This window comes from Akebia trifoliata, chromosome 3 (genome assembly GCF_017979445.1).
Source record: "Akebia trifoliata isolate Shusen 1 chromosome 3, ASM1797944v1, whole genome shotgun sequence".
NCBI classification, from domain to species: Eukaryota; Viridiplantae; Streptophyta; class Magnoliopsida; order Ranunculales; family Lardizabalaceae; genus Akebia; species Akebia trifoliata.
This window is the reverse complement of record NC_141377.1, coordinates 42,018,746-42,046,056: the sequence shown is the minus strand read 5'-3', so window position 1 is coordinate 42,046,056 and position 27,311 is coordinate 42,018,746. Positions and strand designations below refer to the sequence as shown.

Sequence of the window (27,311 nt, the reverse complement as noted above, 5' to 3'; positions counted from 1 at the left end):
TTCTACTTAGTTGACCTGAGAGCTACAAGAATATGATGCAACATACACGTCCAAGGTAGTAAATTTAAATTGATTTATTTTATTTAAAAATAACGTAAACGACTTGTTTCTCTTCATGAATATCAATTCCATAGCAGAAGCTACTTTGATCATTAGAGTTTTCCTGGAATAGAGCTCTCACACTCCATCAAAAGTGGGTCCCAACAGACCCTCATGAACATAAGAAACCTAAGTAAAGAAACATCAAAGTTCATGTAACATTGTAAGTTGTAAAGCTTTGTGGATGGAACAAGCTCTCTTTAAAAGTTGACATGTCATCTGTGTCCAACAAAAATTATCAGTACGCCTAGGGTCCCATTCACACGCCATTGGGCACCACCACATTTATGGTGGCCTGACATGCATATTGCATGTTGTGGCCTATATGTCATTAAGTTCCTGAGTGTATGTGAGACATGAGGCAAGTGCAATATAATGTGATGTAATATATTATTATAATGCATCAAATACACTATTAGATCGAAGTAGCAAACCATGACACAATCCTTTCTAGACATGAGGGGCAATGTCCCCTATGACTCTCGTGACAAGGAAATGTGTATGTCTAAGTGCCACAAGTAGGGCATCAGTTTTCATGAAAATGAGAATGAGAAAAAACGTAATCCAACAATCATATAGTTCAATATTCATATAATAAACTAAGTCCACCATTATGGTTCCAATAGCATAATCCTTCAAACCAAAGTAAATAAAGTAAAGGAGTTCTTCAAAGCAAATAAAGAAAAGCAATAATATTGTCAGACACCTTATTCAATCTTATAGTCACCAACAGAAAGGCAGAACAACATGTTGTACTCCATACTTGGAGGTTGCTTGGCGTCTGAATAGAGAAGACATCTCTTCATAGTCATGGTTTAAACTGAGATGAGAACAGTTCAATGTAAGCACGACCGCTTGGCTCTTCAGCAAGTGAACCACCAAGCCCTGCGAACACATATTCCCAAAATTATATTTCAAAAGATCGTAGTAGTTGACTTAAGGCCAAATTTTAGAGGACTTCTATTATGCCCCCATCAACTTTTCTTTACCACATACCAAATAATGAAATTAAGTATACCACAAGAAATAAGAATATATGAAATTATATCCCTTAATACATTCCTCTTTTAAAGCTTTTCTTTTAAGATGAGATATAGTATTTTCTTCATGAAAATCATAGAAAGAGAATTTGAGTTTAAAGTCCTAAATGAGAAAAAAAAATGTCACCTTTTGATTGATCATTTGAAATTGATCCACCATGGTCAATTGGAGAATACCACATGAACTCTTGAATCATTGCCTAGCCCTCTTGCTATTTTTACTCTTCTTAGAACACATTCTCTTTCTTCAAAGAAAAACTTTTTTCTATGCTATTCCCTTTTCTCTACTTCTTAAAAAAATTAATTTGATCCCCTTATTCATCTTCTTCTTCTAAGAAAACCCTATATGAATGCTATTACTTATCGTTCCCTCTATCTCTCTCACATAGGTTTTGGGTTTGAAAAAAAGAAGATATGGACGTGGATGGTGGGAAAACAAAACCGTATATTGTGTAAACAAATATGTATGTGACAATGATAAGTTGGTGTGATAATAGAAGTTTTCAAATTTTACATAACTTCAATTGCCACATAAACTTTTCAATATCAAACACCAATCTATGAAATTCAACATAACACATCAAATAAGAATAAGTAAACAACAAATATCTCTATCTCTAAATCTATTTCTAATTGGTTCAAATATTTAAAAAGAACCAGCTATATACTTGTATATATCCCCACACTGTATCATACACAACAATGCAACTGATGTGATGGGTGTGTAATAAGGAAAAGTTGGCATGGCAATAGAAGTCCTTAATATAACTATTAAAACTTGATAAACCATTGGTATAAAAGTTACGAATAACTCCCCCTCCAATAAATAATTTTGAAAAAACCCATGTATGAAACATAGAAAATGGGGGTTGATATAATTTACAAAATAAATATTGCTGAGAGTAGATGCAAATACCTGTTGGGTTCGAAGTCCACCCAACATTGTTTCCATTAAAGTGAGTTGAAGGCGGTGGGAAGAATTCAGCGAAGGGTAGTGCTTGATCCCTACAATGAAAAGCTTCACATTTAAAGCCTAAACATCTTATAAATAGTTTTTATGGGATTTCATTTTTATATTCAAGATATAAGTACCTCGATGGAAGAAGCCCATTTGAGTCCAGAAAATTCAAGATTTGGATATGTGGATCTCTTGGTGGAACCCAATCCGAGATTCGGTTTGGATTGGTTGCAGTGGATTCAGGGCCATTAACATTCTGTAGCTGCATAAATACCTAATTGCAAAGGATTAAAACAGAAAACATTGTATATTTTATGTTTCTTTCTTCTTACATATATTTGTTCCAAGGCTAATTTTGATCCCCTCTGGGTTTTGATGTATATTTGAGATGATCTCCATATCCAATTAGACTGGGGTCATTTGTGAGCTACCAACATAAATACCCATCTTCATCATCTTGCCAAAACTCTTTATTTTCTCAGAAAATTCGTTGTCATTCATTTTTTTTAGCCAAAAAATCAAGATCTCAAAAAAGAAAAAGAAAAATACACCTTCAACCTTCGATTTAGTTAGAAAATTCCTCTTGGGTAAAACTTTATTTATTTTCTTCCCATTAATTTATTTGATAATCCATAATCATTTCTCGAAATCTCAACAATGCAGGAATATTAATGAAGGAGTCACCTGATCTTCAACCTCGTTGAGTGTATATTTTCCTCCACTCTCAGGTGTGTCATACCCCAGTTAAGCACCTTGACCCTCTTATATTCATAGTTCTCCCCTTCTCCAACAGATCGGTCTTTTGGAGTAGTTGGTTGGTTAACAAACCTCTATCTTAAATAAAAATAGAAGAAAATTAATGGGGTTTGGGAGAAAGAAATTAAAAGGTTTTGGGCAAGATGATGGTATTTTGATAATTTTTCATTAGTCTATCGTAAAGTACCACGGGATATCTAAAATATACACCAAAACCTAGAGGGGTGTGTCAAAATTACCTTTGTTTCTAATTAGACTATCACTAAGAGCAACTTATAAAAGTTGAATTAAATTTGAAGAAAAGTAACTTGTAAATAATACCTGTGCAGTAGGTTGCACAATCAGTGGGATGTACTTCCCATTCAAAGCTTGCTGTGAGTGTAACAGTTATGATTTTAGGATAGAAGTAGATATAATGAAATTTGGGTTGGAATATCAAAAAACAATATATAGATCTTACCTGATGCATTTGGACACGGATCAAAGTCTCACCCAAGACTTGCTCATGGTACTCGGCTTCATTCAACGAGGTGATCCGAAGAGGATCCCCTTCAAAGAACCTACAGCAGGAAGATGGGTTTAATCGTGGATATGTTTTTTTTCTTTCTTTTTTCGATAAGTATAAATGACAACAACAGGAGAAACACAAAAGGACAGAGAATAAGTAATCAAGAGGGAACTAAACTAGTCATCCACAATCACAAGATCCACCTTTAGACAAAAATATCAAAAAACAAATCTCAAGATCCTTCAAATAAACAACTTACACCAGAAGAACAATAAAAGACCTGTCAATATTGCTAAGGTTAAACATAATATGAGTATCAATCCATGCTTCTTAAATTTGATTCGAAGTTAGTTCAATTTTTCTAATATTGAACTAATAACAACTGTGATGGAAATGGAGTGGTTTGAAATTCGATTCAGATCCTATACATGGATCAACCACCCATAACTAGTCTATTCTCCTGGACAATGGATTGGCTCATAGTTCTAGGTATGTATATCATCTCAAAGTACCTTAGATAATAGTTATTCTGATATATTGTATAACAAACTGCTTAATGGTAATCTAGTTCTCCTAAGCCATGTTCTAGCTTCAATGTCAATCTATTTACTTTGGATCTTCCCTATTCCCAAGTGCTTTGAAATTTATGTTCTCTAATTTTTTTTTGGGAAGAGTGTGATCATGGAGCTAAACCCCACTTGTTGACTTGGGAAAAGTTAGCTAAACCCCTAAATGAAGGCAGTATTGAGCATAGAAGAAAATTTCAGGGTGTCCATAAGGCAGTGCTAGAGTATATTATGCAATATAATATGTACATTAGATACACTGAATCATATTCGCTGTATCTCATCACTTGTGGCAAGTTGTGATGTATGATTAGGAATGATATTTAGATTAGTGTCATTATGTTAATTTTATAAACTAAAAATGTTAGTGTTGGGTATGATTTTCTTCAATGTTTGGCTATTGTAGTTATCTATATAAACTCATTGAGAGTTCTTGTAATGACATTCAAGAATTATCAACAAGTTTTATTTTCTTCATAGAGATAATACGATAAATTCAAAATAAAATATTTGTATAACCCAAAATTAAGGTTTTTTCAACCATCTTCACAGTGAGATATGTGCATCCAGCATAGATATCCCCTTGAAATTTGGGTACAAGTTGGATACAGATATCCTTTAATTTAAAAAAAATGGATAAATAATCTGGTACGGATATCCTTAGCATAAGTTGGTAAAAAATCGGATATGGATAACCAAATATAGAGTTGGATAAGAATATGGAAATAGCTTCATCCCACCCACACCTGACCCATTGCCAGCCCTTGTTCTAAGGAATCTGAAATTCTTCACTACGTATTTTTCCTTTACCCAATTGCTATGGAAGTATGTTTGACATTTCAGGTCATCCTAAACCAACTATTATCTCTATGAATATTTTACTTCAATGGATGAGGAGTAGAAGGTAGAGCATTATGGGTCTCTTGGAAAAAGTAGTATATTGGATTTTCTATGGCCCATTTGGATCCAATAGGATCATGTTAACACTATTAGAAAAAAAGACTTTAGACATCACTTTTTTAAAAAGAAATAAGCATCAAATTTAAATCTAAAGTGAAATTTTCACAGGTGGAGGGATCGTGCAAAAAAGTGTGGAACTTTAGACATCGATCGGTTTATGTTTGATCTTTAAACATCATTTTTGAAAAAATCGGTGTCTAAAAATCGCCTTTTCATTCAAGGAATAGACATCACTCTTATAGACATCATTCAAAACATGATGTCTAAAGGTTTTTTTTTTTCTAGTAGTGAAAATAGTGCATTGCTAATCAGTCATAGCTTGTGTTCGGAGCTATCCATTGTCCATCATTCCGAGCTAAACAAAGCAGTTAAGTGATCAATCTCCCTCACTCAACCCTATCAAATCTGGTTGCCATGCATCATTGGGAAAGAGAAGAACAAAGTGAACAAAGCGAGTGATGCTATTCTGGTTGCTGCTTCAGAAAAGAGAGAAGATTCTAGCCTATCCAACCTCCTTATTTTTGAGGAGATTCTCTGCCAGGATGGGAGGTTGGACTCCTCTTGTTGGGTAGAAGAACCAATCATTTCATCTCTCTCCCTTCCTGTATACAAATAATTCATTGGGTAACTTAGACATGACCTCCAATTCATGACGAGTGGGCACGACATTGATGTTGTAGCAAAACTGCTTGATTCACTTGTTGGACAACTCAGCAAATGTTGGAATTGGATTCGGCCGGGGGTTGGTAAGCCAATCTAATGCTGCCCCAAAAAACAATCACACAAAACTCAAGGATTTTTGTGATTTGACAATGTGTGCCTACATCCATGTATCAAATCGAAATCTAATCACACTATATTTTAAAGTTATAGCACTAGAGATCTCTAACAAATGAGAAGGGAGAAAATATTTCTCCCTTCTCCCAAAAAAGAAACTCTACGATTCAGAAAAGGTCCCCTTTGATTTTGCCTCTTGAAACCCAAGCAGAATACAAAACATCTTATACAAGAATGCTATATTCCAAGGCCAAAATCCATCTGTTGAAAGCGTTTTTAATAACATCTAATCATGGTTGAAAGAGCTATTAGGAATGGTTTCATCAAAATCTTCATGACGTTCCCATGAAAAACCATCTGGGATTCGAGGATTATGGGTCTCATCGTCGGGTGACTCGGTACTCCCATTGGATGAAACTGTCACAAGGTTGGATCAAAATTAATGTAAATGGGCCGAGTATTTGAAATCTTGGATTATCAATCGAATGATGGATCATTACAAATGAGATAAGGAAAATGGTGTGGGCAGCTGGCTTATGTTAATTTGGATGTGCTACTAATAATTTTTTAGAATTTCGAGCACCCGTGGAAGGGATTTCTTTGTTCAATTTTCAAGTGCACAATGACCTAATTAAATCCTTTTCAATATGGCTTGTCAAAGAGTTAGAAGGTGGCGACTTCCATGGATCGTGGATGAGTGGGTAAGATTAATTATGATAGGATGAAAAATGCATCAAGATCAATTTTTGAAATCTTTGGGAAAAACAATATGTCAATCGACTTGTTTTCTTCCCATGGCATCTCGATCAAGTTTATCTCAGATTTACTATGGTAGATCAGACCTCCCTTATTGATGCAAAGACAATATTGGCTGGTGAAATGATGAATCATCAGGGGGTATGCATGTGTTATACCTGTTGTGGGTGTGCAATTATATTTAATGACATGGGACCGACAAAAGGCCTCCATGTGGCCCCTAACACGTGAAAAGATTGAGTAGATAAGACTCTTGTTGTACCAACGTCGTTGATGAACCCACTCAGTAGATGGGTGGTTTAGCTGAGACCCCACATGCCAACTCACTTGAGCTTTAAAGAGGTGGCTCAAGTGACACATAGCAAAGTGGAACTACTCAACTAGACACAACCAAGAATTCTTATGTTAAGGGAACATCACAAAAATAGTAAGAGAATCCTTGAGAATTTAAAAAAAAATGATTTCTTGATAATTCTAGAGTTCTAATTACAATTATATTATCGGGTCAATTTGGTAAGTGATCATCATTACAAGGAGTTCTAATACAATACATAATTAAGAAGATAAGAATAGAAAGTTTCCTAATTCAAATAGAGTACAAAATCTCTACAAGATTTTTGCAAAGGAAGTTAGCAAAGAAGGTGGTCTCTTTAAGTCTATAAATAAGAGATTCATCACAAATGTAAAGGACTTTTGACTTGTTCTCTAATTTAGTCCTTTTTTGGTTTTCTTGTTAACTTGCTCGTTGAATGGTCTTGATCTAGGAAAATCTACCAGATTTGAGATTTTTGCAGGAATCAACAGGGAGATCTTCATCGAGATACAAGTCTAGGGGTAAGGTAATCTTTTTTATCTTACAATTGTTTTTTTCCCTTATTTTGTTTAACCCCTTGCTTAGCCATATATATATATATATATATATATCAAACTTCTTAGAATTTATTTGCAACTTAATGACCTTTGTAATCTTTAGATAGACATACAATTCATTAATAGAAGGAATACTTTTCGACAAATGCCTTTAAGTTTCTATGGTATCATAGCTCTTTTTTGAACACTTCTAGCGCAGTCGGCAAAAGAGACCCATTTGATCAATAGTAGCTCAATCATACCAAGGACAAGCAAAAAAATGACAAATTCTTAAGGATCATTATAAAGATCCAACTAATACACCAAAAAGCACCTAGATTGTTCTCAAGATATGTGATAATCAATATCTTGAGATCTGCAATGGACCAGTCCTAGCATCAACATACACACTTTTAGTGCAATGTGTCCAATTTAGATGAAGTACTATTTATCCCCCATAATGACCACATTGAATTGCTGTTGAGCTTCATTCTATTTGGTGGGGTTTCATTTCTTTCCTAGAGTTGAGGTTCCATGAGCCCTCTAGTATGTTCTTACGTAAAACTGTGCCAAAAAAAAAAAAAAAAAACTACTCCAAGCTACCATGATCAATTATAATCCACTTTCTAATAAGATTTGATAAACAAAAATATATGGATTATTTGATCTCCGGTGAGATCCCATTTAAATAGAGAAAGTGGATGTAGGTTAGTGTCACTATTCTAACTACATCAACATGATTCAATGTATCTCCATACGAACACCTTAATACAATGCAACATAACTAGCCTAACTGCATGATATAATGATATAATCCTATTTAACATGATTTGGTGCATCTTGATATCTCACCTTGGTGATCTATGTATATTTTTATCCTACATCGTATTGTAGCTTAGTTGGAGGTTCTTCAATATCTCACCTTGACCTAATGTCTGTTTAACATGGATTTCTTTTTTAATGTTGCAAAGCAGATTCTTAATTATCTTAAGGGCACCAATATTCACCATTATCTTTCAATACACACATAGTTCATGGTCACTAGTTAGCTACTTTGATGCTGATTGGGCATGTTGTTCATGTACCAGACAATCTTCATCAGAATATGCAATATTTTTATGTCAATCTCATTTCACGTAGTGCTAAAAAGAAACCCATTGTGTCTAATAAGACTATTGGTCTGTTTGTTTAACATATATTTCTTTTTACTGCTAGATCTTGATGTTTCACTCACTCAATCAAAGACATTATTATTATGTGATAATTAAGAAGGGTACTACACGTATATATAATAATAAAATTCATAATACTAAATCTAAACATATTGAAATTGATTCTCATTTTGTTCATGAACAATTTACATATGTTCTTTTTTATTGTATTTTATTCATGTTATTGATCACCCACAAAGTCCTTTTTGGGATTTGATGACATCAAAACCAATAATATTTTAGGGCACCTAATCATTAGAGTGATGGGATTAGGGTTTTGGTTATATGTAGCTATAACTCCTTTTGGAGTAACAAGGTTAAGGAAAATGAAACTATGTTACGATCCTTATGATCGTAATGTTATAAAAACATGAATTAAGGGAAAACAAAGAAATATAGAGAGAGAAAAAGCCAATTCGAGGTGGTTGAACCTCCTAAGTTCACAAAGAACACTTTATTATTCAACTTGGGAGCTCTTAATGGAGCATTACAATTTATTGAGAGAATTCATCATTTCCAGCTCTAAGATTGAGAGAATTATGGTAAATTTAGGAAATAATGTATTGAAGATAAGATCTTTTAAGGATCGGTTTAAGGGATTGGCATCAAGATATGATCAATTAAAGGAGGTAATATTCTGAATTTAATGGTAATTGGCATGGTTCAAGGGACGCTTCATAAGGAAAATGGGATCTGGTTGGAATATGCATTTAGGAAGGTATGTGGTGTAGATTGGGTGTACAAGAAAGGTGTATATGAAAGATAGGATTTGGTATGTGGTATGTGTATCAAGGATGATGTATGGGTACCAAGGTTGATGGTGCACATCATTCCCCCATCCTTAAATAGTCCTTGGCCTCAAGGGCTGAAATCTGGGTAGTGTTGCTAGATGTTGACCATAATTCCCAAGTGGCGTCTTCTGGGGTTGTGCCTACCCATTGAATCAAAACTTATGTGGCAGCATTGTTCTTTCGTTTAACTATTCGACGATCAAGAATGGTGAGAGGTGCCACTTGAATGATACCATCTTCATTGCTTTGTGGCAAGTTGGTGGAAGTCACTACATGAGAGCCCAATTTCTTCTTTAGCCAGGAGACGTGAACAATCGGGTGTACGGCATCCATCCGATAAGTTGATTTTATATGCAACAGGTCCAATTCATTCTATAATTTTGAATGGACCAAAGAATCGAAGGGCTAATTTTACTGAATAATGAAGGGCAACGGTGGATTGGCGATAAGGTTGCAATTGTAAGAACACTAAATCACCAACTTAAAACCCTCTTTCTGCATGCTTTTTATCGGCATGTAGTTTCATACGTTCTCATGTTCCACGCAAATTGTCTTTGAGGATGCGCAACAAGGAATCACGATTGTGTAACTCAATGTCAACTTGGTGAACTAGAGATCCTCCATCGTATGCAACAAGGGACGGAGGTGGCTAGCCATAAGCTGTTTCAAATGGTGACATTTTTGTAGCTTCATGATGCAAAGTGTTGTACCACCATTTAACCCATGCTAACCACTTCACCCATTGATGTCGTTTAATACTGGTAAAGCACAGAAGATATGTCTCCAACATGCAATTTACCACTTCAGTTTGACCATCAGTTTAAGGGTGGTAAGTCTTACTCATTCAATTGTGTGCCTTGTAAACACCAAAGTTCTTTTCAAAATGTTCTAAGGAAAATTGAGTCGCGATCACTTACTATGACGGTTGGCATGCCATGCAATTTAAAAATGTTGCTAATGAAGGTGTTGGCTACATTAGTGACTGTGAGGATGAGATTAGGGCACAAAATATGCATATTTGGAAAGACGACCAACTACAACAAAAATGATGGTATATCCCTATGATTTCGGTAGTCCATCAATGAAATCAATGGAGAGATCAGTCTAAATTCAATTTTGGAATAGGTAGAGGTTTTAGGAGATCGGGTGGGTGCACATTTTCAGATTTATTCCGTTGGCAAACATCACATTCTTGGACATAAGTTTTAATTTCTACTTTCACCCTTGCTAATAAAAAAACGTGCCACTCATTTATAAGTCTTCTTATAACCTGAATGACCGACAGATGGTGCATCATGTAGTTCTTTCAGAATGTTCAAGTGTATAATTACGATAGACGATAGTACAATCCGATCCTTACGACACAATAACACATCACGAAAAGACTAGTGAGAAATAACTTTTTCTTTTATCGTGATACGATGGATGGTGTTTTGCACAAACATGTCATCCTTGTAGCTTGTCTTGACGTCATCCAATCCTTTCCAAATATCCTGAGATAATGAAAAAAAGGGTATTATGTTCAAACTATCTGGATAGAGCATCAGCTGTAGTGTTCTTCATACCCTTCTTGTAAATGATTTCATAGTCGTAACCCATAATCTTGGTCAACCATTTTTGTTGACTAGTGGTAACAATGCGTTGATCTAAGAAATGTTCTAGGCTAAGATGATCAGTCTTGATGATGAAATGACGGCCCAAAAGGTAAGGATGCCACTTTTCGATAACGTGCACCATAACTAACAACTTCTCATAAGTTGAATAGCCTAAACTTTTACTCTATAAAACTTTACTAAGAAAGATGATTGGTCGACCAAATTGCATTAAAATACTACCAATCCCAGTTCCGAAAGCATTGCATTCAATGATGAATGTCTTTGAGAAATCTGGTAAGGTAAGGACGGAAGCACTTGTCACGACTGCTTTTAGTCTCGTAAAGGCTTTGGAAGCTTCATCAGACCACTGAAAAGAATCCTTGCATAGAAACGTTGTTAATGGGCTGCTAATGTGTCCATAGTTGGCAATGAACTTTCTGTAAGTGAGACCGAGAAAATCACACAAGCCCTTGATGTTTCATGGTTCTGGCCAGTCAACCATACATGCAATTTTTTGCATGTCGGCTTGCACTCCATCATAAGTGATCATATGACCAAGATATTTGATGCTAGTACTTCCAAAATGACATTTGGATCGTTTAGCAAATAACTTGTGTTGTTGTAAAAGTTTAAGGGTGATGGTGACACGTTGCAAATGTGAATCCCAATCCTTATTGTAGATGGGGATATCATCAAAGAAAATCAAGATAAATTGTCGAAAATGAGTCCAAAAGACGTCATTCATTAGGTTTTGGAATGTAGATGATGCACTGGTTAGGCCAAAAGGCATGACGAGGAATTCGTAGTGCCCTTCATGTGTGTGGAATGCCATTTTCGCGATATCATCATGATGTATCTGGATTTGGTGATACCCAGACTGTAAATCTAACTTGGAGAAGAAGCGAGAACCATGAAGCTCATCCAATAATTTGTCCACTACTGGAATTGAGTACTTGACTTTGATGGTGATGTCTTTCAAGGCTCAGTAATCAACACACATCTTCCATGAACCGTTTTTTTACGAACTAAAAGCACGAGTGAAGAGTATGGACTGGTGTTTGGGTGGATAACTCTTGTGTTCTGCATTTCCTGTACAATTTTCTCTATTTATTCTTTTAAAAATATGGGTACCGGTACAGTTGAACATTAGGGGGTTTGCTGTCAGGTATAAGCTCAATCTGATGGTCATGTGTGCGAAAAGGGGGTAAACCTATTGGTGTTTCAAATACATCAACAAAACAATCTAAAATAGTAGTAAGATCAGCAGGTAGAGCTGGTTTTGGATCAGGATTGTCTATGGTGCATAACTGAACAAGGATACCCTATTTCTACTTGTCAACAATTCATTGAAGCATACGATTGCCCACGAGTTCAGGTATGTTGTCTTTGTGTAATCCATGCAACTCATAATCTGTCTCGTTTGAATTAAAACACATTCAAAGGCAAGAAAAGTCCCACCTTGAACTTCACCTAATGAGATAAGTCATTGTATGCCCAACATTATATCATATGTACCAAGCGATAATATTTGACAATCAATCGTGCAATGAAAATTTTCCAATTGTAGAGGTAGTTGACAGCACCTTCCCTTGCTTGAAAGTGTTTTCCCATCAGTTAATGCAACTTGAAAAGTTTGGTCATAGTGTACCAGCCAACCAATCCGCCTAGGTAAACCCACATTCATGAAGTTATAGGTGCTGCCTGAATCTACCAAAATTACAAATAGGGGGCGTTTTAACAAGCCTTGGATACGCATAGTTCGATGACCAACTAATCCTACAATGCATACACTGAAATCTGGGATGGTTCATCATCACTAGTCGGTTGGTGATCATCGTCATCTTCATTTGGTTCGAATCCTTGAATTATAGCTAATTGACCATTGTAATGGTGGCCCGAATTGAATTTCTCGTCACAATTGTAGCATAGACCCTTCTTTCACCTTTCATGGAGTTCTTCAAGTGTTAGTCTCTTGGGTGGTGGTGGTGTTTCCTTGATGGTTGCCTCGAGTGAAGGACAATGAGGTACATTAGGTGGGGAATTTTTTTTTTTTATGTTGTGTTTTTATTATAATGTCTTTGAGCTTGTGTGGACCCTTCGTGCAAGGAAGCAAGTCAGTACACATGATTGTGTGTAATAGGTTGGAACATTCGAATGCCTACCCGAATATCCTCGTGTAAGCCAGAAACAAAGCATTCAACTAGGAATGACTCTGGCAAACGCACATTTCGATTGATAAGTCTCTCGAATTGCGTTGGATAATCACAAACACTGGAGGTTTGGCATAATTTTGCGAGTGCTCCTCCTGGATCTTCACCTTCAAGCGACACAAATCATGTGCATAATGCACGTGACAATTGGGGCCAAGTGATTGTCCCGATAAACTTTTCCATCCATCGAAACCAAGGTATAACATCACCCTTCAAGTGCATGGATGCTAATTGGACCATCTGGTAATCCGTTATTTGATTAAATTCTTGAAATTGTTTGATGGTGTAAACCCACCCATCTGGATCTTCACTGATCAAGGTCTAGAAAGTCGTTTCTAGAACCCTAATTACATAGACTTTATCAGTAAATTATACATTAAACCCTCTAATTGCATATAGTTCATTGTTAGTCCATAATAATTCGTGTTTTCTATTTAATTATGTAATTCGGAACTAATTACAGTTATTTACGTGTAACATGAATTATTCGCAAAGTTTCAAGACGAATCAGGAAAAACCAAAGTTACTACTATGATCCAGGATTCAAAAGAAGACTGTAGATCAAAAGTCAAGTCAATTGACTAAAACTTCACGGCGACGCCATGGTCAACTGTGGCGGTGCGGTCAACTAAGAAAGTCAAACCTCGAGATTTGTACTGAAGCTTGGCGGTTGGATACCATTCGCAGTAGATTATACGAAAGGTCTCCAAAATCCTAATTTCGATAGAAAACCCTAATCTGGTCTCTCTATAAATAGAAGACCAGACCAAGAGTTGAGAGGAGAGAGAGTTAGTTTGAGGATAGATTTCAGAGAATTAGATTAGTGTTTCATTTTCTTTCTTTTCTGAGTTTTATGAAAGTTGTAAGGAGGCTTCGCCGGTTTGAAGTCAAGAAATAAAGATAACTTCTTTCTTCCATCTTTCCTTTCTCTCCATGTTTTCTTTATTTTATTTTTGCTTTGTTATTCTTGCGATGACTATTGGTTAAATCTTCGATAGATCGATTGAGGAAACCTAAGCAAGTTTTATTAGTGTTTTACGATTCTCATAATGATTTAATAGTTTATTGTGATAGCATAGGTATTTATTATTAGGTTGAATATTAATTATTTTCAAAGTTTTGATGGTCTCTTTCTTTGATAAGTTTAAGAAGATCCATGCTCTACAGAGAATAGTTAATGTTTATCTAATAATCTCGGCCTAAACTATTTCATACTTTTGATTTTTGTTTATATTATAACTGTTTAATTTTCCGATCCACAAATATTAGTTTTGTTTAGTAGATCGAGATAAATAGAGAACCAAAATTCACTGATAAAGCTTGTGAAGGTGGATCCAATTGATTTACACTTCTCTCTTATATTCTTAAGTTTATTCTATTTTAGTAATTTACTTTAGATAAATCATCTCTTGCAAATTATTTTTAAATCACTTGTTGGAATTGAATTGGATTTGAAAAAATTTACTTTGAATTAATGTTGTCTCTGTGGTTCGACCCTTGCTTGCCAAGGTTTTCTTTTGTTCATTATTTTATCATCATCTAAACGTGGGAAATCAAGATGAATAGTGGGTATCTGAAAATGATTATTCCCATGGCCCCCTCGAAGAGATTGAGGATTTTCTTGTTGATCATTTTTCTTTTGTTGTTGCATCGACTATTCTGTGTAATCTTTTTTTGTTTCCAAATTCTTCAATTTTTGTAATATTTATATCAGTAGATGACCATGTGATTCATTACTTTACTTGAGAGATTTGATTTCGGCTTCTACTTTCTAAAATCTGGTCCCATGCCCATCGTTGTCATTGTCCAAGGACCATTGCTCTGATACCAAATGTTACGATCTTTATGATCGTAATGTTATAAAAACAGGAATTAAGGGAAAACAAAGAAATATAGAGAGAAAAAGAACCAATTCGAGGCAACTGAACCTCCTAAGTTCACACGGAACACTTCATTATTCAACTTGGGAGCTCTCAATGGAGCAGTACAATTTATTGACTTCTCATACCTATAAATAAGGAAATTAACAAGAGGTAATTCAGCATTTCCAACTCTAAGATTGAGAGAATTATGGATAGATTTAGAGAATAATGAATTGAAGATAAGATTTTTTAAGGATCGGTTTAAGGGATTGGCATCAAGATAAGATCAATTAAAGAAGGTATTATTCTGAATTTAATGGTAATTGGCATGGTTTAAGGGAAGCTTTATAAGGAAAGTGTGGTCTGGTTGGAATATGCATTTAGGAAGGTATGTGGCATAGATTAGGTGTACAGGAAAGGTGTATGGAGGATAGGATTTGGTTTGTGGTATGTGTATCAAGGATGATGTATGGGTATCTAGGATGATGGTTCACATCAAACTGATAGAGCCTAAACCTTATAGAGATGATTCACTTAGAAGGGAGTCGTTCCTTGTATAATAAACTAATTTGTTATTGAAAATTCGGCTGGAAAATCTATTACAGACCCTCTTTAAATAAGCAAAGACTCCTACTAATGAATTCTGGAAATAAACAAAAACTCCTAAAAACAGACACCTACTAAGAATAGAATAATACTTCTCCTATGATTCAAATAAGCAACAAACTCTACAGATAATTAGTAGGAATTGGGCCCTAACAGAAACCAAATAAGGTATAAGTAGGCTGATTGAGAAAGATATTGAGAGAAATTCAGACTGTAATTTCATTTTCAATATTTAGATAGGGATCCTACACATGTAGCCCATTATTCTGGACCATGGATCAAGTACTACTAATCTAGACAAAGAAGAACTCAGATTTCTTTACATACCCATAGTTTTTAATCTACAAATAGACAATGATCAAACAGGATTGATAATGGATGAATGGATACCCATTCAGCAAATACCCTTAAAAAGTGTTTATTATGAAGATTTTGAAGGATTTTGGTTAATACCTCAGTCGTTTCTGGACATCCTCCAATTGATATTGGCATCTTTCAATTTCTTGTTGAAGATCCTGTAACCAAGGTTAAATTATAGGAACAAAAAAGAAATAAACAAAGAAGCTGAAAACATTTTCCTGTCCTCAACTATTAAAGTTAGACTGAAGAAAGTACCTCAACATGAGATTCAGCATTCTCCGGGCTGTAGCCAAACACATAACAAAAATGAAGTAAGAAAACATATACAAATCCAAGTATCAGCTCCAACCATAAAGTTTTTTTTTTTTTTTGCTAAGGGGGTGGGGTCCAAACCTTAAAGCTTGAGAGGGTACATCTTTTTCATGCTTAATCCTCTCTAGACTCCTTTGGAGATACTATAATAAATAAATTATACATCATATATATCTGAACACTTCTCAACAAAACCTAAAAAATCTAAAGCCACAACATATACCAACATAAAAAGGAGAAAAATAAAACAAAGATCGTATTGAAGGGGTGTTTACCTCTTGATTATGAATCCTTAATAATTGTATGTCAGACCACATGAAGATATAAAGACACCCATGTCAAGGAGATAAAATATCAAAAAATTTATAATAAAATAGTATCGACTAAAACCCTTAAAATCAAGATCTATTACCGTCCTCTTTCGTGCTCAGGGAGATTGAGGAATCGCAGCAAAATATCCTCGATACTACAGGAGAAAAAATCAAGCAAGGCACGATACGATTAGGAAAAAATAATAATTATTTAGAGCAAAAATAAGCCAACTGCGGTGTGATTAATCAAAAAATAATTATTTAGATACGCGTTGAGTTATTGTTAGTAAAATTATGAATAAACTACCTTTTCTTGCCGGAGAAAATACTGAGTCTTCCAGATGGGGAAAACATGACGAGTGCGACATCGACATCGCAGAGAACAGAAAGCTCATAGCATTTCTTGATAAGCCCATTTCTCCTTTTTGAGTAAGTAACCTGCCTACTTGTTAAGTTCTCAATTTTCTTGATAGGAAGCTTTACTCTCCCCATATCTCTCTCTCTTTGTCACTCTCTCTTCTTTTTTTCTTTTGGAAACCTAGCCTTAAGAGAGGAAGATTGATAGAATCTTCTCTCTCAATATATATTTCTTTCACCTGATGATAATCAATACTACTCAAATAAATAGATGGCTATAATAGGAAAGTACTACCAAAACAGAAAGATTGAAAGAGAAGTTAATAGAGAAAGATATGAAGGAAGCATGAAGAAGAAGGTGTAGAGAAAAATTTCAAGGGTGAATGGCGTTATAGAGGTAATGGGTTGTCTTTGTCAGGCAATTCACGGCAGATGACGAGGAGAAAGAAGAGATGGCGGCGTACTACTAGGGCCTACATGGGTTCTTCTCAACGTCCAATGGTTGAAGCCCACGTACACCATCTATCTCTCATGCAAGAATTAGGATTGTCTTAAGGCTTGCTGCTTAGCTGGTGTTCTTATTTCCTTATTAAATTTTCAAGGCTAGGTTAACTATTTGTCCATATTTGTTGGTCTGTTTGCTGGATTCAGTATTTAAATGAGATCAAATGTATAGACTCATACAATCTAGATGATCTACATAATAAAAGATTACAAGATCGTGTGCACCTAGGGTGGAGGAATAAAAACCTTCTCCCACACCTCAATATGCCACGTTAGCGACATTTCAAGGAAATAAAGCCTAAAATATCTCATTTTCAAAATTTTCTTGAAATATGACTAACGTGTCATGTATTGAGATGTTGGAGGAGGGTTTCATTTCTCCACCCTAGGTGCATAGGATTCGAACTTATAATAAAACACAACTGACTTGGTACAATTATGAGACACAAACTTTTGAGTGGGACCCACTTTAATCATTTTTTATTTTTATTTTTTTACCCTTCAACTTTATTTTCGCTCCTCTAACTTTATCATATTTACTCGTTTAACTTATTTTATTATTTTATTATTTTTTATTCCTTTAACTTCAAAATTCTTTAATAATATATTTCCAATTTTTTTTTTTCACTTTTATGCTCTTAACCCTTCTATCAAGTTATAGTTTTGTAGTACTCACTTTATTTCTTTTATACTTCACCCTTATAATTTTATTATATTTCTTATTTTACTATTTTAAATCACTTTATTATTTTTCATTTTTTACCTCTTTAACCTTAATAAAATTTCAACAATACCCCAAACCCAATTAGGTTTGACCCAAATTCACTAATTTTGTGTTATTTTCGAGTTATGTTAAAATTTTCATCACCTACTCAAATTGTATATTTTTTCTCTTTTACCCCCTTAACCTGAGCGATAATGCATGTGTCGTAGGCACAGGTGAACTCTAATCTAAATAATAAAATACAACCATGGATCCCACTCTAACAATAATTTTGTGGAGGCATAAACGTCTCCTCCAACTATAGTGGAGTGAGGTCTATATTACTCCACTTTATTCATTTTCTCCTCACGCCCTTCAACTTCATTGTCTTTACTCCCTTCTCTCGTTTTAATAATATTCCTGAAATTTTATTATCTTTCCCTTTTTACCTCATTTTCAAATAAAATACCCCACTAACTTTTCTGGCATTCATCTTTTATGACCTTTTTCAATAATTCCCAATGATGGACCCCATGATGTGATAGTTTTGTGGGGGTATAAACATCTTATCAGCTATAGTTGTTTTTTCTCTTTCACCCATTCAATTTTATTGTCTTTCTTCCCTTCCCCTTCTCTTTTCAATGATACCGATCTCTAACTTCATACCCATCTAACTTTACTATATTTCATAACTCTTATTTCATACTTATACCCTTCAACTTATTTTATACTCGATAAGTCATTTAACTTTTACAATTTATAAATAAAATACAATAGTAGATCCCACTCCAAGTACAATTGTAGGACATAAACGTTCATTTCAATTACAGTGGAGTAGAGTCTATACTACATCATTTTGTTGTCTTTTCTCTTCACCCGCATTCAATTTTATTGTCACCCTCCCCCCCCCCCCCAATTTTTCAATAATATCTCTCCAATTTTATTATTTTTCTTCGTTTATCCCTTTAAACCCAAAGATGATGCATGTATGATAGACATGAGCAAACTCTAGTCTCTATAATAAAACACAACTATAAACCCTATTCCAATTATAAATATAAGGGATAAACGTCCCTTTCAACTACAGTGGAGTAGGGTCCACACTATACTCTACTTTTCATTTTCTCCTCACTTAACGTTATTGTCTTTCCTCTCTTTCCCCCTCATTTTTTAATAATACCCTCTCGAACTTTACTATATTTCCTCTTTAATCCCAAAAAGGATGCTTGTGCAAATTCTAGTTAAATAAAAAACTAAAAGAGAATAAAGATAGCAGGGATTTTCTTATTTGGTAAAAATATTTGGGTAATTTAGACGAGATCCTTCGGATTTTGATGAATATTTGAGATACCTCAATGTGTTGTCAACTTAATTCACATCCCTTGACAATGGTCCTCTGAGAAACTAACAAAAATGACTAGCATACCCCACAAGTCAACACTTGTCAAAAAAAATCCCCAAAAATTCAACTTCTTCAAAGGTAAAAATTTTATTTTATTTGGAAATTCTTGAATCTTTCCAAAAAAAAATGCTAAATTGACTTTCTACAGCATTGTGTTCGACAATGAGCTGATGTTCCACGTCAACGTAGTGTTGAATGCAAAACAATTATTTTCTAAAATACTTACTCTATCCGTAAAAATAGTCATTTAGGTTAAGATATTTATTATTTTATTTTCGTGGATTTAGAAGATCAAGCAATAAAGGAAATTAAGTATGATCAAACCATATTGCAGTGACACCGAAACTTAATTTAAAAATGAATTATTTATTTATTTTGAAAGTGGTGGAACAAAGTAAGGGTGTTTTTTCTTGGAAAAATCATGGGATTTTAGTAAGGGATTGAATATGGGGGTATTAGGGTCATTTCCTATAACTTCCTCAAAGAAGAACATGGTTAAGTCGAGATATTTCATCAAGAATAATGTTGAAGTGACCTCGTGTTGGAACCTCATATGGCACTTCTTGACGTGAAAGTGTATGGGAACCATATATGCTTTTCATCGAGATATGAGTGAAAACATCTATGGTTCCTATCTACTTTCACGTCAAGAATTGCGATATGAGGTTCCAGCTTGAGGTCACTCCAACACGACTCTTTCATCAATTTGAAAAAAAATGGAACGTCAAATATTCGAATAACTTTGAGAGTATTTCAAAATTATGCAAAATATTTTGCCTATAGCAAGTGGGCCCCATAATGATTTATCTCTTTGCCGTAAGGCTAACTAATGAATAGATCCGAGGCCTCCAATAGATGAAAATTATTTTAATATGTTGACTACATCTACAATGATGATTTCAATGTGAGCGAAAGTAGTTTATATGCTGTGTGTAAGACTTGTAAGTAACATCATTTCTAGGTCTGCAAGTTGACTGGACTGTGTCAGGCTCAACCTGATTAATGGGCGAGCTTGAGCAAAGTTAAGTAGAACATGAGTTGAGCTTAGAATAATTCAATCCAACCTATAAGTTTTATTATTTTTTTAAATGTTTCTTAATTATTTCTTATTTAAGATGTAAAATTTTTATTTATATCAATTGTATTTCTTGTTTAGGATATTAATTTTTTTGCTAATAATAAAAACAAAATTAGACTTATTCAATAAGCTCAATCCGCTCAACATGATCTAACTCAAATTAACCATAGTTCAATCCAAATTTAGAAGCTCTATCTCAGGTTGAATTTGAGTTAATGAGCTTGGTCTCAATGATTGAATTGACACTACGTGAAAACTAAAAAATTTGACATGAAAATTTGATGGGTGAAAGTCCACAAATTTTAAAAAATGAATTTCGACGGCCCAAGACTGTCGAAATTGTTTATCTTCCCTAGATTTGACAATTTAGAGTTGTCAAATTTCTTTCATCCTTCATTAATTTGACAGTTTCAACCTATCACAAAAATAAAAAATTCGACACCTAAACCTATTAGTTAGGTTGTCAAATATGAGCTTTTTCACGTTGTGTGAGTTTAAGTTCGAGTTGAGAGTTTTGGCACTTGAATTAACTCCAGGCCTATCCCCAACCCACTCATTACAACCCTAAACATTTTCCATATATTATTTGAAATTCAAAATCTTCTCAACATTCTGTAATTCAATCAAATATGTTGGAAGATAAAATGGCATTTGTAAATTTTAATACTCTTTACAAAATTTGTGATATTATAATCTTTGGCTTTCGATCAAGGATGAATCTAATCTTAAATTTTCCAACGCTAAATATAATATCACCAATTTCACCAGGAGGTGTAACTAAAATTCCCCTAAATTTTAGGGGAGATAAGCAAGGACATAGGTTACGAGTCATAACTTGGCAGTGGCCACTTTCTTGCTTTCTTCGAAACTGATTCTTCTCGATTCCACCAAAGTACCCTCACGTGTGGGCCTATCACTAATTAATAATTCCCCTAATATTTTTTTTAAAGTTATTTAATTATTTAAAAATATTTGTTTTTAGAAAAGACGAATTTAATGGTATTAATAAAAAAAAGATTAGAATCATATTTCACCGACTTTGCTCGACACTGCATCCAACATGTGATAGGGCACATAGAATCATAGATTTCTTTCCTCGAGATACACACAAAAATATGATTATATACATATTGTCACATCAATACAGTGTTGAACATAGTGCCGAACGAAGTAAGTTCAACATTTTCCAAATGAGCATTCTTATATCATTCGGAGTATGATGCAAGTACAATTGTACCCCTAGGAAAGTTGTACCATTACCTGATAATGGAGTACTAAAGTCTAGAAAATTTATATTTCCTCATGTCCTAATTGTCCGTTTGAACATAAACATTGGGATGTTTGGGATTCCCAAGAAAACATATATCCTTAGGAAAGGTGTATTGCTCCCTAAAACTCAAGTACTAATCTCTAGAAAATTGGTAATTGTCCTCACATCCTATTCATCTATTTGATGGAGAGCCTCAACAATTGAGCCTAGAAAAGTCCATACATATCGTCTAAGGATTTTTTTTTTAACAAATCCCTAAAGAATTTCTTTTCATCACAAACGTTGTTTGATGTTAATATTCTCTAAGAATTTCATCACTTGTTGTGAGAATCCTTTGATTGTCTTCTTTGTTTTCTTGACTATTCTATTAAAAACACATGCAAATCTCACTTTGACGATTAGATAATTTTGAGTCGTGATAATTTGACGCTCTTTTTTCAGATGCACCCCCATCACAAAATTGTAGATTCTTTGTTTCGGGATACACAATAAAAATATTTATGATTATGTAACTGTCAGATCAGGGAGCAAAGAGGGGGGGGTGTTTTCTGAAAAAAGAGCCTCATATTATCATTAGTCAATAGTTTTTTGTTCAACAAAAATTCGGTCTAAGTTATCAGAAATTACATACATTTTTTATTGACCTTTGTATAGTGGTCTTGTCGTAAGTTAGATGTAACTCCCACAAGATGCATCCTGAGGATATGCTGATTGTCATGATTGTAACCAACTTTTCTCTTGATCCCTAGTATTCTCAAGTCTTGACATCAAATTTCTCAATTTTTTTTGAACATCTTCCCTAAAAGTAATTTTTTACCCATTTATTTTTATTTATTTTTTATTTTTATCATTGGGTTTTTCATCTTCGTCTTCACCGAATCCTTGGCTCTTGATACGATTTTCTCTTTGGCTTTTTTAATTTCTTCTCCAAAATGTAAGGTGTGCTACTTTTTCTACTATAGCCTTAAATCTAAATCTAGATTGACTATGCAAAATAAGATTAAATCCTTGATTCGCCTCACAAGCATGGTTTTTTTTATCAAGCCCTTCATGTAGCCAACCATCTCAAACCATATTGATGCGTGAGTTATAGCAATAAGATCTGAATAAATTTATGGTTTTCTAGAATCAAAAGACACTTCTCTAGGAATCAGTAACTTTTTTTACCAATTCCAAGTCTCTTTTCATTTCAACTACACGTTTAATTTGAGGTTAGAATTTTTCTATTTTGGTAGAAAATATGAACTAGTGCAATGGATCGGAGTGAAATATGATCTACCACAATAAACTGAAAAAAAAAAAAAAAAAAAATGGTGCCTTGTACTTGAGGTATTATCATCATGATTCCAAGTTTCATGTCTTTTCGAAATGTTTCAATGGAACATTCTGACTTCAACAGGATGGAATGAAACAGTGACCTTGAAACATTAATGTTTCAGAAATATTTTGAATTATATTGGAATGTTTCAGACAGGACCATTTCGATTTTCTCCTAAGGGAAATATTGCATCAATATTGGCCACCACCACTAACATGATTCTTGAGTCCTTCACACTACTTGACTCCTAAGAATGACTCGTGAAAAAAACACATGATCTCAACCCTTTAAACACAAATTCCAACGGTTGAAATTTATAAGTATCTTGATAATACAAATCTCGGAGATACTTATCCCGAAAATAAATCTAAACCATTGGATTTTGCATTTAAAAGGTTGGGGATCATTTGTTTTTTTCATGAGTCATTTTAGGAGTTAATGGATCCTGATCCTATATGTATATATAGGGGGCATATCATGGGACAACAACTATGACAACGATTTTTGTCTTATATGACTTAGAGGTTTCGAAATGGGCTAATTTTGTGTGAGGATGATCTCCTCACGATAGAGAATATCCTCACCAAAAATCAGCCCAGTCCAAACTTCTAACCTCACATAGGTGGTTTACAAAAAAAATAGAATGTCACAACTCTTCAACTTGTAAACTAGGATTAGAAATTTCGGAATTGGTTGATTTTTGGCGAGGATGATCTTCTCACCATAGAGGTCATCCTCACAAAAAATCAGCCCATTTCGAAACTTATAACCCCATTAAAAGTGGTTTACAAAAAATCATTGTCATAAATATTGTCACAATTATTGTCCCATGAATCGTTGTCACAATTATCATAGATATTGTTACAAACAAAAAAAAAAAAAAAAATACATGATCCCAACTGTTTAAACACAAAATTCAATGATTGAAATTTGTCCTCTAGATAAGTATATTTGAGATATGTATTATCAAGATTTATCCTTTGGATACTATATTCAAGAATGCTAGCGTCCAAGACATCATGGGGATGTTAGTGTTCTCCACTACATTTTTCTTCTAATAATACCTCTACCCATTTTGTTTTTTTATTGAAAAAGATAAGTGTTTGTTGGTCTTTTAAATAATAAATATTTATTTATATATTAAATGCTTGTTGTTTATATAATGAATATTAAAGATATTTAATCTTTAGATTTAAATGTCTAAATCTTTAAAAATTAATGTAAACAAACATTTATTATATAAAAGACCAACATACCCTTATCTTTTTCACTAAAAGACAAAATCCATAGGAGTACTATTGAAAAATAAAATATGGTGAAAAATTTCATCGTCCCCATGAGGTCTTGGACATTAGCATTTCTCTATATATATTTTTTAATAATCATTTGGAATAAAACATCATGTTATTTGGTACAAACTAAAATGAGTTCAAGGTCGTATGTCTAAGTCTGACCACGACAAATGTATTTATGAAGTTATAAAGTCATGAGAACTCCAATGACCCAGTCTATTGATGTATGAGTTCTTAGACATTTGGAATATAAAGATGTAAAAGAATGCCTATTTTCTCTAAAATAAAAGTTTTTCTTATAAATGAGTGATGGTGTCAAGAGGCTGAACCTCATGATAAAATTTGATTGGGCCTGGGCTTACTCAAAAAAAGCCCTTGGGCCTTCCTTGTAACCACTGTTCCACCATATATGAATGTGCTCAAAGTTAATATGCAAAGAGTTTGAAAATTTCTAAGGCCAATATTTCAGTAGATTTTCTCCACTATTTCTTCTTTCAGACCAATAAAAAGAAAATAAACAAAGCTTCCACCTTTGACAAATTTGCCAAATAAACCAGGGTCAAAGACGTGTGCTAGGGTTTTCACGAAGAAACCAAATGCTTTTAGAAAAATAAAATCAACACTTGCCTGATAAAAAGCTTTTACTCTAAAGATTGAAAATTTTGAAATGATGGGTTATTTTTCGAACTTTATATTTAAGGATGTTGGAGGAGGAATCAAGGGGTTTTTCCCAAGAAATTGGAAGGGAGGGCATTTTTGTTATTTTAGTAATCTCTCATATAATACCATACTCAAGCATTCATCATAGTTCGAAAATGTAGGAATGTCTTAAATATTTTATGTCAATATTACCCTTCCTAATTCACTAGTGGGATCAAGAATTTGCAAAAACATAGTCATCATGATGAAGGGTCAATTACAAGTGGATATGTTTCATTTTAAAGTAATGGTTTAATGAATTTGTCTACAATCTTCAACGCGTATACATTATCAACTATACTATTGAATTGTCTCAAATATTGACCATTTTGATAAATTAGTAAATATTCATTTAACTTCCATACAATATATTTAGTTAGCCGTGCATTGGATGGGAATAGAGTGAATCAGAAGTACTATGTATGGGATCTTGTTAAGATGTTTCGCGTCTCTACTCTCTGCACTGTTTGGGAAACTAAAAGTATAATTTTTTCATGTAATTGCAACCCCAAGATACAACAGTCCAGGATCTTTTATTATTGTTTTCTCCACTAAAACTTTGCTCGGGCTGTTTGCACTCACCTTTTGTGCTCATTGCACCCATTTGAAAGGCATTTTGGGATAGGATGTATTAGAATGGGTGTGCTGGGCATAAACGTTGAGTGCAAATAGCTTGGACCTAAGACAAATAGTCTAAAAGTCCAACACCTTCGATCCTTTGCCCGATTAAAACAAATCCAATTGTATTTCTATTACAAAACTAGGGAATTATTTCCAATGTTGCAATTGGAAAACGTTCATAAAAAACCAATTTTGGAACAAAAGATTAGAAAGAGAGTGAATATAAGATATAGAGATTTACCAGATAAACCTATTTGTTCAATTTTTATTATAAAAACTCCCGTACTCCATCAACTTTGTTACTCAACAAATCTTGAGTGGGATCCACATCACTTTAAATAACTGAATACCTATAATGTCCTTAATTCTTTATCACATACCCATTACACCAGTGGTATTATAGGGATTTAATTTTTATTTTTTTTTAAAGATGTGGGTTATAAGACATAGTTTGTTAAGATCATGGTAACAAAAAACACCCGTTTTTTTTTTTTTTTAAGTCTCATTTAAAACACATTTCATACCTCTAATGATTAAAAAAAACATGATTTTTTCAAAAAAAAAAAAGAAAATTTAAATGTTTTAAACACATTATTTCAACAACAACAAAAAAAATTCATTTTTGCATATCTATTCTATGGCCTTGTGGCTGTTTGTGCTTTGGTTCATTGTTTAATATAGGATTTGATGATATTGCTTGATACGATATTTTTTTTTTTTCAATATTATGTTATTTTGCTCAAAAGATATATTTGATAGGAAGACTTTCTTTTATTATCATAAAATATATAATTATGTATGGGAACATGTAATCATACATAGATATTCAATGATATTTTTTTCTCAAAAACATATTGTAAATTTAGAAAAAAATGTCTAATGTATTATACCTTACATTATGAAAATCAATTTTTTTTTTTAATAATTTTTTATAATATTATATTTATCACTTTTTCCTATTTTCGAATTTTTCCCTTGTCATTCTAAATATGTACTCCGACTTGGTAGTTAAGAAAGAATAATAATTTTCTTATTAAGTTAGGAAAGTTTTCCCGCAACAATTATTAGCATCCAAAAACATGATTTGATCCCGCAAGGCTGTAGAGGACAAAATTCTAAGAACTTTGAAACATTGGATTTCCATTTTAAAATTGAGAGTTTGGCACCTGTCCATTTCTACACCATGGATCAATCTCAAAAATAGATTTTTTTTTTTTCGTGAAATCTAAAAACTGTGGTGTTGGATTGCCAATTTGATAATCCATGTAGGCCCAACCATCATTAATTTCAAATCTTACTGGGTTAGCCTATTTTTTTCAATAAAAAAAAATTATTAAATAGTTCTATTTTTAATCTATTTATTTACAAAGAAGAAGATGCCTATTTATAAATTTGATTGGTAGAATAACCCAACAAATATGATTGAGAGGGTCATAACTGATTCTCGATCAAACTATTTATGATCATATTGGGATGATGAAATATATTCTACTACAAATTCTTATTTTACACGCAATGCCATATTGGGGTGAAATTTATT

The 27,311-nt window shown here is 33.7% G+C and overlaps 1 protein-coding gene across 2 annotated transcripts; it reads right to left on the bottom strand.

Moving 5' to 3' along the window:
- Positions 1-659: 659 nt before the first annotated feature.
- Positions 660-17,288, bottom strand: LOC147407065 (agamous-like MADS-box protein AGL104). Of its 2 annotated transcripts, none has more exons than XM_086435462.1 (11): positions 16,835-17,288; positions 16,629-16,682; positions 16,492-16,507; positions 16,298-16,359; positions 16,160-16,187; positions 15,998-16,059; positions 3,314-3,413; positions 3,175-3,225; positions 2,232-2,359; positions 2,056-2,144; positions 660-984 (listed from the first exon to the last, which is right to left on the bottom strand). In XM_086435462.1, the coding sequence occupies exons 1-11, from the start codon at positions 17,017-17,019 to the stop codon at positions 908-910; spliced, it is 852 nt and encodes a 283-aa protein (XP_086291588.1). In that variant the 5' UTR covers positions 17,020-17,288; the 3' UTR covers positions 660-907. The 2 variants fall into 2 exon arrangements, with proteins under 2 accessions (XP_086291588.1, XP_086291587.1); XM_086435461.1 differs by having other exon boundaries at positions 2,232-2,371; positions 16,835-17,285.
- Positions 17,289-27,311: the final 10,023 nt, after the last annotated feature.

Excerpts from the sequence above, each read along its gene's own strand:
- LOC147407065 (XM_086435461.1), bottom strand. The coding sequence starts at position 17,019 with ATGGGGAGAGTAAAGCTTCCTATCAAGAAAATTGAGAACTTAACAAGT. Across the intron at positions 3,414-15,997 it reads GATGTCCAGAAACGACTGAG|GTTCTTTGAAGGGGATCCTC; the intron begins GTATTAACCAAA and ends TTCCTGCTGTAG. Across the intron at positions 985-2,055 it reads GTGGACTTCGAACCCAACAG|GGCTTGGTGGTTCACTTGCT; the intron begins GTATTTGCATCT and ends ATGTGTTCGCAG.